Source organism: Cebus imitator, unplaced genomic scaffold (genome assembly GCF_001604975.1).
Source record: "Cebus imitator isolate Cc_AM_T3 unplaced genomic scaffold, Cebus_imitator-1.0 Scaffold445, whole genome shotgun sequence".
NCBI lineage: Eukaryota > Metazoa > Chordata > Mammalia > Primates > Cebidae > Cebus > Cebus imitator.
In genome coordinates, this window is record NW_016107760.1 from 943,784 (window position 1) to 958,531 (window position 14,748).

Consider the following 14,748-nt stretch of genomic DNA (forward strand, 5'->3'; position numbering starts at 1 on the left):
TGGATCATGTCATTCTCCCTTTCCTGTTTCTAGCTACAGTTGGTGATGAGAGAAGTAATCATTACCCTCTCACCTTAACAGAGCAATGAGTTGTGAGTGAATGATGCAAAAATCATTCACTGTCCAAAATCACATGGTATAATTTGCATGAAGATACAAAGAGAACAATTCATTTCCTCCCTGCTCTAATTGTTTCACTCTGCCAATATAATACTCCTGTACTCGTGGTACCTTGCAGGCTGTCCTGCCACTGAAGGACTCAAACTAGCACTAAGCAAGCTAAATAAGGGCTTACTCTTACTCCCCACCCTGTATTCTCCTGCTACACTGAAATATTTCACCCATGCAACTAGGAGCAAGGCAGTACTTAGATAAAATAATTGTTGTCCAGGCTGGAGTGCAATGGTGCAATCTCGGCTCACTGCAACCTCCATCTCCCGGGTTCAAGCGATTCTCCTGCCTCAGCCTCCCGAGTCGCTGGGATTACAGGCGCACGCCACCACACTTGGCTAATTTTGTATTTTTAGTAGAGACGGGGTTTCACCATGTTGGTCAGGCTGGTCTCGAACTCCTGACCTCAAGTGATCCACCCACCTCAGCCTCCCAAAGTGCTGGGATTAGAGACGTGAGCCACCATGCCCAGCCATCTGGTTTCTTTAAAAATATTATTAAAGGGTTCTATTCTATCTGGCTTATTTACATTTTTAATAAGAAAAAATCCTTCATCAAGTGTTTCTGCCCAGGTCTTGATCCTCAGAACCCTGAGGAGAGGTGTGGTATGAAGGCGAGTTGGGCATGGCTGTGATGTGCCAAACTGAACACCATTTCCTTTGAAGAGTTAATTATAATCCTGCCTAAAATCCCATTCCTAACTGCGCTGGGGAGAAATTAGATACAGTTAGACTGCTGGAACAAATGGCTATAATAAAAATAATTTTTTCAGCTTTGTTCTGTATTACACACAGAAAATGAAATATTTTACCTTACCTTGGCATATACCATAATCTAGGCCAAATCCCTTAAGTATTTTATACTGTTTAGTTCAAACAAAAAAAGGTGGACTCTGAAGATAGATGATCTTAGCATCATTCTCAACTTCTTGTAAGCATCCACTTGGATAGATATGGAAATGGTCTAAGAACTAGTGTCAATGTAGTAAAAAAAAAGATTAAAGCAAAAACTGCACACTTCTAGTATTGTTACTTCCCCCTAGGTACACGGTAAACCACATCAATAAATAAAGCAATGGACTTTTAAATAGTTACAAACACACATGTAGAAAAAAAGAATACAGTAGTGCAAAAATAAATTATTAAAACAGAAAGAAGTATGAACATTATTTTACACAATGCTCTACAAACCTGAACCACTTGGAATGAGACCTCAAGTAAGTGAAATTATACAGCAACATTATTAGTATCTTTGTTTTCACATTTCAACCACGCAGTCATTGATCTATGGAAGAAGGAATACTAAAGCAAAACCCCTTTAAACTTTTGGAAATTTTAATGTTAAAATCAGATGCTGTTTATGCAGTTATGCAGCATGTCAAGAAGCATCTTAAGACAGAAAGTTTCAAATAGGTCACATTCTTTTGGTCTTTCTACTCAGTTTTTCTCTGTGATCAACAGCAGGCTGATGCCTCTGTTTGACACCCTCTTCTGATTTTATTGCAATTAGATATATTTACAAGAAGACTCCCCTCAGTGGCAGTGGGGAAGGTGGGAGGTCCTCTTCGGTAATCCACTCACTAGTTTTGGTTTCGGGACATGAAGGCCAGGACTCGTCGAATACCATTCAGTCTGTCCTTTAAGGATGTCATTGCTAGGAAAGGGAGCTGAGCTCGGCTTTCCAAAGGAAGAACTGCTAATGTCCACCAGCACCAGGCTGGGCCATTCGGGTTCATCTGCAACAGAGAAACACAATGGCATCATCCTATCCCCATCCAAGAACATCAGTCTGCAGGTTTCTAAATGCTCAAGGTAAAGACCCCAGGTAGAACGACTTCCGTGTGGCAGATTGCTAATTGCCCCTTATATCTATTTTCCCCCTTATTTTAGCAGGGCATAGAGCCACCCAGAAAAAAAGACTAAATTTCTCAGTTTCCCTTACAGCTAGGTGAGGCCATGAGACAAAGTTTTGGCTAATAAGATGTAAAGGGAAGTGACATGTGTAACCTCCTGGTCATGCTCTGAGAAAGCAGCATATGCCCTCTGCTGCCTTCTTTCTCTACCTTTCCTGTAGCTAGAACATGGACATGGTGAGGATCAGCCTTCCTCAATCAAGAAGATGACGGTGACATTCTAAGGATGTTAGAGCTTTGTGATGAAGGAGCCTGGGTCCCTGAATGCTCTCATGGAATAGAGCTGACCTAGCTGCCCAGGACTTAGCCCCTCCATCTTGTTTAAGCTCCAGTCATTTTTGGTTCTTGTTAAGGCAAACCAACCAATACCCTAACAGATACCCTATGCCTCCTAGCCAATTTTTACTAGCTGGTATCCACTATGTAGTCTCTTCCACTTCTAAGATTCTGCTGAGGTCCTTTGGACTGATGCATTTAACATGCAGGCCTTCAATTCCCATGACCCCTTGGCCTTTGTATGCCTTTTAAGTCCCCTCATTTCCTTGCTGTGGCTGAAGCAATAGTCCAGATATATCATGTCACTATACAGGGCCACTGCTATCTTCTCCCCTAAAACCAAAGGCTATGATTTACATTTCCAAAGAATTACAACCCACTTTGCAAAAATTCCAATTAGAAAACATTCACATCAGAAATACATTCTGTCCCTAGATTTTATTTAATAAAGAGCTTTCCCATTCCACATAAATCCTTCCCCAAAATTCTGTTCGTAAGCAGCTTCCCTGGCACATGTTTTAGACATTGGGAACTTACTTTCTACTAAGCCTAAAACAAGCTTTCTGCCCATAACTTTCAGAAGGTTGGTTATGGGACTGTAGAGAACCATTCTGATCAAAGTGCCTATACCTAAAATTACTTGGCTCCAAACTGGTTCCTCTGAACTTCACCAAATCTCACTGCCTTCTTTGTTTCTTTGTGCCTCTAGCTCCATTTGCATTCTGTTTTTCCCTCTCTGAAGTTGGCAACATGCTCTCCCTCCTATGATCAGTTCTGAATATTAGACTGATGCTCTGACCTTTCTTTCCCAGGATCATCAACAGAGATATTTCAGCTGGTGTTAACATTTGTGGCAGTTTCTAAGAAACCTCCTGACAGAAGATTCTTATCTGTGGGACCACTGGGGATGCATCATTGGCTGGCACAAACTGGGATGGGTTTGGGTTTTTCTTTCTTGTTGGTGCTGCTGCTGCCAAAGCAACATAATAACAGAACTAAGAAGAAAGGAAGTGAAACCCAAGATTTCAACTTTCTATGTCATTAGCCTTTATGAATCACACTGTAGCATCTGTGTTTTCCCCTGTTATCATTGCTGATCTCTATCTTTTGCCTGACTAGGGGAGAATGCTTCCCGGAAAATGAAGGGGAACATTAAGCTTGATCGTGAGCTTGCTCAGAGGTATATGCTGCAGTCCTGACTCACCATGGCCCAGAGCCAGGAGCTGGGTCACAGGAAGCACTAACTGGCCTTTCTCCCTTGAAAACTCATGATGCCTTTGCAGGGAGGAAAGGAGCCACCTTTGTGGTCTGAAGAAAGCGAGACATTGCAGTTCATTAGGGAGCAGACTGGTGTCTTAGAGTCTCAGAATGCAAAAGGAAGAGGGGGCTTTAGTACCTGCTTCATGTCAGGGACAAAGTTGAAAAAAGAAATGAGATCTTCCCAAGGTCATACCCTAGGTCATTGACAAGGTAAGCAGGTCAGAATATGTATATTTTGATTTTTCTTTTGTGACAGAGTTGGGGATGAGCATAAGTAAAGAATCATGGAAGTTCTGGAAGTGTTGATACAGGAGAGCCAGCTCAGAGCATAGGAAGAGATGGTGGTGAGGAAACATGTGGTTAGGATACCTCCAGCCTTGTCCTAGAAAGAAAGTATTACCTGATTTATGCCAGGCAAGCAAAGCTTGGTGAAACTTAACCATCTCCACTCACCTGGAGAGCTTCTGATCTGCAGCTTGATCTTGCAAATGGGCCTATCCCCCAGGAAGAATATTGATCAGTAGAAACTAACAAACTACTTCTAGTATAACTCAACCAACAAGTAAATTTAATGATAGGGTCAGTTTTCTCAGGAGCTGTTCAGCCCTGGTGAAGACAAGAGCAAGGGTGTAGGCTTGCAGGGCTAAGCATAAATAGAGCAGGGCATAAAAAGTTTCTGTGGTCTTGCAGTTGTAATCTTATAAGGGTAGCTGGCCCTATCTTTGTTCCCAAAGCAATGAGGGAGAGGGTTATGAAGTTCCCTGAAAGCAGCAGCCTTTGGTCTCGGCCCCCAGGACACCCTTCTCTTAATTCCTGGCCTTTGCACGTATGTTGTCACCCTAACATTACCATGGTGTGAATCTGGACTCCCATGGAAGGTTCTTCTGTTGGTGGGATCTGTGTTCCCATTCCGTTATCTTACTTAGCTCTCAAAACCTGCGTTGGATCCAAGCTCCTACTGCTTTACTTTAGTTACCCCAATTCTAACTTGGGATCTTTTTGGTCTTACTCATGACACACTGTGCAGCCAAACACCACCAAATTTAATCCATCTTCCTCCCTGCATTCGATGTGCTGAATGGTAACCACATACCCATTTAATCACAAATACTACACACTCTCTTCTGGTGTGGCAACCCATTTAAAAATGACATTTTTCTATACCTGGGGATCAGCATCTTTCTCCGGCATGGGACCAAAGTGATTGAGTATCCGATTCTTTAGGGATGATTTGAGCGAATGAAACCACGATGACGCTTGCTCATAGACACAGTTATGTAATCCCATGAGCTCAGCACAAGCCTCTCCCTGAACCTGAAAGTATCAAAGTGGAAGTGAAACATTCTGTACACTCTCCATCACTCCCTGGAGTCACTTTTGACACCTGACTCGCTTTGAGCATCCATCCTGCCTCCTGATGGGAAGGCTCACCCATCCAGCTTTCTCCTGTGCTTGATGTGAAATGCCCCTTAGTCAAGTGCTGCACAGTGTATAGATACTGCTGAGCATGGAGGAAGGAGAAAGGTTCAGCTGGGGATTAGCTGAAACAGCAAAACATGCAGAAAACCAGACATTCAAACTGGCCTGAGTGGAGGTATGTGGTTAAACCAGGTTATGCTGGTCCATGCCTTTGCCCTTTTCATTTTTACATCTGTTTTCCCATTTCTTGCTGGAAGAGACACAGGAGTGTGTCAGTTTCAGCATGTAACTATCTTGGTCAAACACGTTTACTCAGTCATCAGATATTTGTTAATCTACTATATAACAAATGTAAATATAAATGAACACAGGATTATTTACCTCTTCTTCCACTCATTTGCTCAGAAAACCAAGGATTAACTAGATGTGTCATCTTTTCTGCCTTATGGGATAATGGATTATTGGGAAGGGCTCCTAGCCAGGTTATATATTTTTAAACACAAACCCATGTGTGGATCTGTAATTATCTCAAAAGAAAAAAGTTTAAAATATACATAAATCGATAGACAAAATATATATGTATAGATCCCACTGTGGATCTATTCCTTGGTATCTTTGGCAGAGACTTAACTCTCAGGCTGAATGGGCCCCGGGGTTGGTCTAGGATAGCATTTCTTATGCATGAATGAGACTCGGCAGCTAAGCAGAGTCAGGACAATAGATGCTGTCACTGCCATTGTGCAACTGGACAGCAATCCAGCAGCATTCAATGTTGCTGCAGCAATTTAGTGTGAAATCCCAAGGCCCACAAGGGTTCTGAGAAATCCTTTCCCGACTATCTTTGTGTATCAAGTTACGAGGCTAGCCTGGCTTTGGGATTCTTGGCAGTGGCCACCCTCACCTTTTGGTCTTCAATGTATTCAATGTCGGCTGTGTTGTAGCCATCCCGCTGGCTCTGATGCAGCACCCTGAAGCGCCTCTTGCCTATGCTGTCAACCACTGAGCGGCCATCGGCAAAGAATTGAACATTTCTGATCTCTAGGATGCAGCCATATTCTGCAAACCTGTTTATTGAGAATGGAGTCGAGAGAATAGATCCTTGATGAGTTCTGTTTCCCTGGCCTGGCCCCCAGCCATTTCTGTAACCCCATGCTGTGGGCTCAAGGGACTTCTGCCTATTTTCCTGTCCCTGGATTTACAGCTTCAATTACAAAACAGGCAGTGCCTGTGTGAAAAAAAAAAATCGTAATGTATTTTATAACTGCTACCATTTATTGAGCACATACTACGTGCCAGTGCTATAATTTAATGTTTGTCTCCTCTACAACCCACTTTGAAATTTAATGGCATTGTAGCAATATTAAGAGGTAGGACATTTAAGAGGTGATTAGGCCTCTACCCTCATGAATGAATTAATGCTGATATGGTGGAAGTACAGTAGGGTTGTTATCAATATAAAAGGGCAAGTTTGATCCCCCCCCCATTGCCCTTCTGCTATGCCCTTCCACTATGTTATGATAAAGGAAGAAGGCCCTTGCCAGATGCTAGCACCTTGATCTTGGACTTCCCAGCCTCCAGAACCATGAGAAATAAATTTCACTTGTTCATAAATTATTTGTCTGTGGCATTCTGTTATAGTAGCACAAAACAGACTAAGGAAGCCAGGAACTGTGCTCAGCGTTTTATGTACATTATTAACTCACCAATCTTCCCAGCAAACCCAATGAGGTAGGTATTATTATACTCACTTTACAGATAAGGAAACTGTGATACAGAAAGGTTAAATAACTTGCTCAAACTCAAACTTGTTCCAAGGCTGCAACTATAATATGAATGCAGGCAGTTTGACTCCACGGCCCACACTCTTACAAAACAAGTTTTATAATATATATCACTTGTTTAACCAAATATTAATTTTTTTTCCCTAACCCTAACCCAACTAACCACCAAAGGGACCCTGATCCTTACAAATGCTCATATTCTTCAGTTGGCTAGACCTCATGAGCTAGGCCTCCCCATCTCCTGGGAGTACCCCAAAGTAAAACAGAAATCCCTCATTACCCCACCTCCCTTTGCTCACATGGCTCCCCACTCACCCTCTGACAGGATCTCCAAGGCACATGCCAAACTGTCTCGTGCCCGTCTCAATGCATCTACGAATCATCAGGCGGTAACAAGGCTCAAAGATGTGCAGGGGACAAGGAACGGTGGGATAGGCCATCGTACACACGAAAATAGGTACATTCTTATTAAGGCTGTCAGAAAGAGCAAATGACAGGAATCTCAAAGCAATCGGACAGAACACAAAAATGTTGGTCAAATGTTAGCATATGATACCCCTGGGGGAAGGCAAAGAGACACCAAGTTTGTTTTTTTGACACTGTCACTTGCCAAAGAGACACCAAGTTTTGACGGCTAATAGCAAAATATTGAAATGCAATTGACAGTGTGGGCTGAGTCCCATTAGCTGATGCAGAGGTTAGCCTAAGGTCTAAGAAATTAAAATTGGCATTCTACATATTTTAATTTGGCTGAAGAAGTTCTCTAGTATCTTAATATTGTGGGTGATAGCTATACCTCATATGTTTTCTTTCTTTCATGCTCTCTACTCAAAACAATCTCTTTAGGAGTTTTGCAGGCTGCATAGGGAAGGTTGCTGATGATAGAAGTAGACTCAGCAATCCAGAGGGATGGTGGGAAATTCTCTGTAAGGTCCCTAGGGCATCTCAAATTTGCCAGGCCCCCCAAAGAATCTGCAAAGGAGGCCCAGCTGATAGGGGGAAGGACCAAGAGATAGACAAGAGTAATCCAGCCCAGTGATGCTCAAATGCTTCTTGCATCAGAATTACCAGGGGGTCTTAAATCAAGAGAACTTAGACACCACGTTCGTTACCAGAGATACTGATGTGTTAGCTCTGTAATTGGGACCCAGGAGTCTGCCATTCTTTTCTTTTTGTTTTGTTTTTTGCTTGTTTGTTTGTTTTTGAGATGGAGTTTCACATGTCACTCTATCGCCCAGGCTGGAGTGCAGTGGCACTATCTTGGCTCACTGCAACCTCCACCTCCCAAATTCAAGCGATTCTCTTGCCTCAGCCTCCTGAGTAGCTTGGATTACAAGTGTATGCCACCACACCTGGCTAATTTTCGTATTTTTAGTAGAGATGGGGTTTCACCATATTGGCCAGGCTGGTCCTCAACTCCTGACCTCAAGCAATCCACCTGCCTCGGCCTCTCAAAGTGCCAGGATTACAGGCATGAGCCACTGCACCCAGCCCTGCCTTTCAATAAGTACCCACAGAGATTTACATATACAACCCGTTGGGGAACCAAAACAGAGCCAGCTCCTCTGGGATAGTTGTTTTCTTATATGTCTAGTAAATCTAACACAGGAACATCTGAACCTAAACCTATCAAGAGATATGAGACCACCTGCCCAAATCTCAAGAGGATTAAGTTTAGGATTCATTTACATAGAAAGCCCTAATACATCTCAGGATTTGGTGTTTTTTTTAGATGGAGTTTCACTCTTTTTGCCGAGGCTGGAGTGCAACGGTGCAATCTCGGCTCACTGCAACCTCCGTCTCCCGGGTTCAAGCAATTCTTTTGCCTTAGCCTCCCGAGTAGCTAAGATTACAGGTATGTGCCACTACATCCGGCTAATTTTGTATTTTTAGAAGAGACGGGGTTTCTCCATGTTGGTCAGGCTGGTCTCAAACTCCAAACCTCGTGATCCGCCCACCTCTGCCTCCAAAAGTGCTGAGATTACAGGCATGAGCCACGATGCCCAGCCCTCAGTATTTGTTAAGACCTTAAATGAGATTTGAGATGAGGCTTTGAGAGGCTCAATGCTAATTTACAGATCAGAAATAAAGATAAAGATGCCCTGAGTAGTTCCAATGTAAATTAATGAGAAAAACAGATTTCTAGTTTCTGAGAAAAACATTATTCAAAGTGAGGAGTGCATTCAAACAAGCCACTGGCAGAGTTTATGAATGTTCTCTACACAATGGGCATGAAATCAGAACCATTTTTTGCTGTCACGAACCTGTCTGGAATGCTGTTAGGATTCTACTGGGGATGGGGAGAGGGGAGGGCAAAAGCAAGAGAGATAGAAATTAGTGACTGCCTCCTGCCTTTTTCTGCTAAGGGAGCTGTTCTTGCAGCCAGGCAGGGCACTGAGAACCTCACTGACGCCTCTGCCCCTCCCGTTCACCTTTCACATTACCTGTACATGGCAGAGAAAGCACTTAACAAGTATCAGTACTTTTACCATTAATTAAGCGCTTATTATGCACAAGTTCATTTGATCTTCATAAGTCCATTAGGTGGCTAGGCACGGTGGCTCACGCCTGTAATCTCAGCACTTTGGGAGGCCCAGGTGGGTATCACTTGAGGTCCGGAGTTCAAGACCAGCCTGGCCAACATGGTGAAACCCTGTCTCTATTAAAAACTAAAAAAACTAGCTAGGCATGGTGATACATGCCTGTAATCTCAGCTACTTGGATGGCCGAAGCAGGAGAATGGCTTGAACCTGGGAGGCAGAGGTTGCAGTGAGCCAGGATCACACCACTGCACTCCAGCCTAGGTGACAGAGTGAGATGCCATCTCAAAAAAAAAAAAAAAAAAAAAAAGAAGTCCATGAGGTAAGAACTAAAATTATTGTCAAGCTACAGATAAGGAAATTAAGGCCCAAAAAGGTTAAGTGACCTGCCTAAAGTAGACTGGTCATGAAGTAGACTCACTTTTAGGTAGAACTGGGTCTTAAGCCTGGTTCTGGTTGACACCAAAGTTCTCAACCTCATAGCGACTCCTTATATATCTGAAAACAATCTTTTAGACATTTTGTTAAGTTCCCCTGATTAAGCTACTCCAATTTACTCTTGCCAACAATATCCTGTTACTGGGGCCAGGGCGTATCCTCTGGTTTCGCTTATGCTTCTTCAGGAGTATGCTGACATGTTTAAGAACTGGCTCTCTGGGTGCAGGGGAAGCCTTGGTTTGTAGCACTTGCCAATTTCTATGGTGTACTCTTACCATGGCCAATTATCAAGCAACTAGCATGATATCACTAAGTGGGAAGCTTGGAAGAAATGTGCACATTCAGCTCTCATGAGCATCTATGAATGAAACAAAACAGAAATATGCCTATACATACTTAGAAAGTTCTTCCATTTCCTCTTCATAAAGCTTCCTTCGTTCCTTCAGTTCTTCTGGAAGGAATTTAGCTATTAGCTCCTCCATTATTACATTTTTGCTGTATTTTCTTGATGCCAAGCACTATATGGGGGAAGGCAATTAGATAATATGCAGTCATCAATAAAATACTTGTGATGCAATAAATATACTAGTTAAATGACTCACATATTGGAGTAATCTGAACCCACGAATTAGCAGCTGACACCATCATAATAATATGTATTTTCTGGATGTTGGAGTTTCATTTTTAAAAAAACATACAATTCATTATCTTTACAATTAGAAAAAAGTATTTTAACAAGGGGGTAAAACCTGCATTGAAGTTTTTATCACTGAAATCAATTTTCAGTTTTAACACTGAAATCAAGATCATGTTCTTGTCCAAAAAGTGGGGCAGAGGGGGATTCTTCACTTTCCATTTTTTTATTATCGTGTTTACAAGCTCACAGAAGTGGTCTCCATCTGGGATATGCTCAAAGTTAGTGGCCAAAAATTTCAGGGAACTAAACAGCAACTTTCAATCACTGATCCTTTCCTGCCCTGCCCCACTCTCAGCCTAACCCAATGCTTGGCTTCTGAATACTGTCAAGTCTATATTATTTTTTCTCTTTTAATTTTAGTTTATAAAAACACAAACAGCTAAATATTGGTGATTTCATTTGTCTATCTGCCTTTCTAATATACCATCTAGGTATCACTGAGATTAAAAGTCATGACTTCAAGAACTGGACTCAGGCTCAATTGTCACCGTTACTGTCCTCCCAAACACCCCTGCCAAATGCATGCCCAGGGATGCTTAAGTAGTGGGTATTTAACGATGTGAATCAAACAAGTTAAAACATCTGCAGAGAACTGCTCGCTATGGAAATTACCCCTACAGACCCAGCAGGGGGAGCGCCTGAGTATAAAACTGTTGGCTTTGGACAATGTTCCTTTCTTAGTATGGGCTGTGTCTATTCTGCAGTGAACATGATTGGAATACTTAATTCTATGTAAAATGGTGCAAGTGTGACCCTATGTGAATACACAGAGATAGATGAGAATATCTTCTAGCCCCCGAGTCTGAGACCCTGTAGCATCTGTCTCCAGGATGCCTTATCTGCCAGTGCCATTCCCTGGCTATGGGAGAATCAACTGCATTTCCCAGTCCCAGTTTTGGGGGATAAGCAGTGACTGAGGAGGTAGCCAGTCCAAAAAGCAGGTGACTCCTCTGCTGATTTTAAAACAAAAGGCCAGAAAAGGCACATACTAAAATGTTAACTAACAGTGGTTTTCTCTAGGTACTGAGCATATGGGCAGATTTTTCTTCTTTCCGCTTAACCTGAATTTTCCAGTCCTACAACAACATAAATGTATTATTTAAGTACAAGGACCATGGACCTCTCACCTGCAATCAGGACAGCAAATACTACTCCTTTATCTAGGGAAAGGTATGACATTGACCCTACTTCCCAATCCCAATGCATACCCTCAGGGCTATCAGTGATGATCATTTCACTCCATTCCCTTAATTTAAATACTGGGGTGATAGTAAAGCTCAACATGTGACTTTTCTGGACGTGTAGTCACCTAGAGATGGCCTTGCATCTCCAATGTCCCCTCAGGGATGATAGGGGTAAAGGAACATTAACACCAATTGTAAAATGTGGCACACAAATCCCTGAGGGAGGGAAAACAAGATGGATTCTCAGGTCTTTTTCTATAGGAAATCCTTCCAGTTCACTTGAAAAACAAAGATGGGAGTCTGTGTGATTAGTTTTAGAGAATCTGGAAGCCCTAGAGGGCTGCTATCTGCTAAACAGGCTTACTGCAACAGCTCTAGGGCTTCCAGATACAGTGACTCCGGAGGGGCTGGATAACAATGAAGTTCTGTGAGGTTCTTCTGGGGCCTTGGGAGCTGTTATCTTCAAGCCACAGAATAAAAATTGATGATAAGGGAACATCAGGGCTGATCTAGTCCAATCCTGGAGGGGACAAAAGATTTACTCAAGATTATAGTGTATCAGGTGCCACAGTGAGATTAGAAACAGGATCTACGTATATCACCTATTTAATACTTTTGTTTCCAACCCAAATTAATTTCCATACTTACACTGCATAAAAAGCTACAAGTTGCCTCATTTTCCTAAAGGACTTTATGGAGAAGGGGACAGTGGCTATAAGACAGGAGACATAGGCCTGGCACGGTGGCTCAGGCCTGCAATCCCAGCACTTTGGGAGGCTGAGGCAGGTAGATCACCTGAGGTCAGGAGTTTGAAACCAGCCTGACCAATATGGTGAAAACCCATCTCTACTAAAAATGCAAAAACTAGCCGGGCATGGAGACGTATGCCTGTAATCCCAGCTACTCAGGAGACTGAGACAGGAGAATTGCTTGAACCCAGGAGGCGGAGGTTGCGGTGAGCTGAGATCGCACCACTGCACTTCAGCCTTCAGCCTGGGTGAAAGGGCGAGACTCTCTGTCTCAAAAAACAAAACAAAACTATGGAGAAATAGATGGTTCGAGGGAGTAACGTGCCCTACACAGTGCAGTGGCTTGGGGTCCAATTGAACACTGTCTTAGTGCCCAGTTTCAAACAAGCTAAACCAAACAAGAAAGAAATACTGATTTAAACCAAACAAGAAATATTGATTTACCTGTGAAAGACCATCTTTGCACAGTGGACACTTTGCGTTGTGATCTAGGCATCTTTCCAGGCATTTTAAGCAAAAAGTATGCCCACAAGGTGTTGTGACTGGCTCATAAAATAATCTGAAATTTAGGAATCAAAATGGAAGAAAACTGCAATAAGACCAAAAATAAAAGAGTGACTCAAAGCTAAGGTTTTAAAACATTATTTAGAATATTTTAGGGTGGGGGAGGATTTCTTTTTCAAAAATCACTGTTGTTGTACTTCAGATAAACACTTGCCTTTCATTTTGGAACTGGATTATAATAATACATTTATTAATGTTTAGGGCATAGGTAGATCATTTTGTAACATCGATTCTAGTCTATCTCTTCTGGGAAATTCAGATTTTTTGCCCTGTCTGGTCTAAGAAAAATAGAGATTAATGCACAGAGTGTCTGAATGAATTCCATTCTGAAAATATTTAGCCAATCTGTTCATTTGAGTATATGTAAACACACAGATACACACACACTCACTCTCACTCTCTCTCTCTGTCTCTCTTACACATTTACCCATTTAAGCACTTTATATCCTATTACCATGGAAAAAAACTTTGTTTGCTAAGCTTGCTTCCTCTTTTCATAAAAGCAATGTTAATGCCTGAAGGATCTCAAAATTGTTTAATTTTTATAGAGGCAGGAGAATAGTATTGTTGGTGTGCTTACTGAAATAGACTAGATATGGATCTATATTGATGCATATACACCCATATATACATACATACAAATGTGTACATACATATGTATACATACATACACTTCAATTCCGTACTATTTTAATTGCTTCGAGAGAGCAGGATGTTTTCAAAGCAATTTGGGAATCCTTTTATAAAGCTGTTCTGTGCCTTCAGAGATTCATGGATTTGCTTTGCTTTAAAAAAAAGGCTCACCTGCAGCGAGATCAGTGAGTGAGGGTAGCTGAAGATGACCATTGACGAGTAGGGCTTGCACTCACCAAGAGGAGGAGCACAGGAAGAAGGGAAAGACCCCTGCCTGACCAGCCTATTTTGACCTCACGAGAGTGTTCAGTGGCAAGTCAGAGGCTGCCAGCTGCAAGGCTCCCTCGTGTGGCCAGGAGGTGCACCAGCAGCCTGGCCAGCACTGCCAGGCTGAGCAGAAGAATCAACACGTCAGTTGAAAAGTACTCGAGAAGAAATTGAACCCACTAACTAGAATGAACCTGAGGTCCACAGGGGTTGAAGTCACTTGCCTAAATGTGCACAGCCAACTGTTGACAGATGAAAGTCTATCCAACTTCCACTTCCAGTCATGTCCCTATTCTATTACAACAATAATTCTCTTTTTAAATTTTTTTTTTGGAGAGAGGGGGTTTCACCGTGTTAGCCAGGATGGTCTCGATCTCCTGACCTCGTGATCCGCCCGCGTCGGTCTCCCAAAATACTGGGATTACAGGCTTGAGCCACCGCGCCCGCCCGACAACAGTAATTCTCAACTATTGCTATGCATTAGACTCACTTGGGGAGATTTACCTTTAAAAAGCCTTATTGGCCGGGCGCGGTGGCTCCCGCCTGTAATCCTAGCACTTTGGGAGGCCGACGCGGGGGGATCACGAGGTCAAGAGATCGAGACCATCCTGGCCAACACGGTGAAACCCCGTCTCTACTAAAAATACAAAAATTAGCGGGGCGAGGTGGGGTGCGCCTGTAGTCCCAGCTACCCAGGAAGGAGGGCTTAAAAAGGGGCAAGAGGAAACATTCAGGAGTGATGGGTATGTTTCCTATCTTGATTGTGGCGATGGTTTCATAAATGTGTACATATGTCAGAACTTATCAAATTGTACACTTTAAGTCTGTTCCATTTATTATATGTCAATTTTGCATCA

The 14,748-nt window shown here is 42.6% G+C and overlaps 1 protein-coding gene across 3 annotated transcripts in view; it reads right to left on the reverse strand.

Moving 5' to 3' along the window:
• Positions 1–1,517: 1,517 nt before the first annotated feature.
• LONRF3 (LON peptidase N-terminal domain and ring finger 3) overlaps positions 1,518–14,748 on the reverse strand; it is a 43,921-nt gene continuing 30,690 nt past the window's right edge. For all 3 annotated transcript variants that reach the window (XM_017511258.2, XM_017511256.2, XM_017511257.2), the window contains 6 exons: positions 12,872–12,986; positions 10,194–10,315; positions 7,135–7,293; positions 5,940–6,102; positions 4,784–4,933; positions 1,518–1,906 (listed from right to left, as the gene is read on the reverse strand). In XM_017511258.2, the coding sequence (XP_017366747.1) occupies positions 1,751–1,906; positions 4,784–4,933; positions 5,940–6,102; positions 7,135–7,293; positions 10,194–10,315; positions 12,872–12,986 (865 nt within the window). In that variant the 3' untranslated portion in view covers positions 1,518–1,750. The remainder of the gene's footprint in view (positions 1,907–4,783; positions 4,934–5,939; positions 6,103–7,134; positions 7,294–10,193; positions 10,316–12,871; positions 12,987–14,748) is intronic.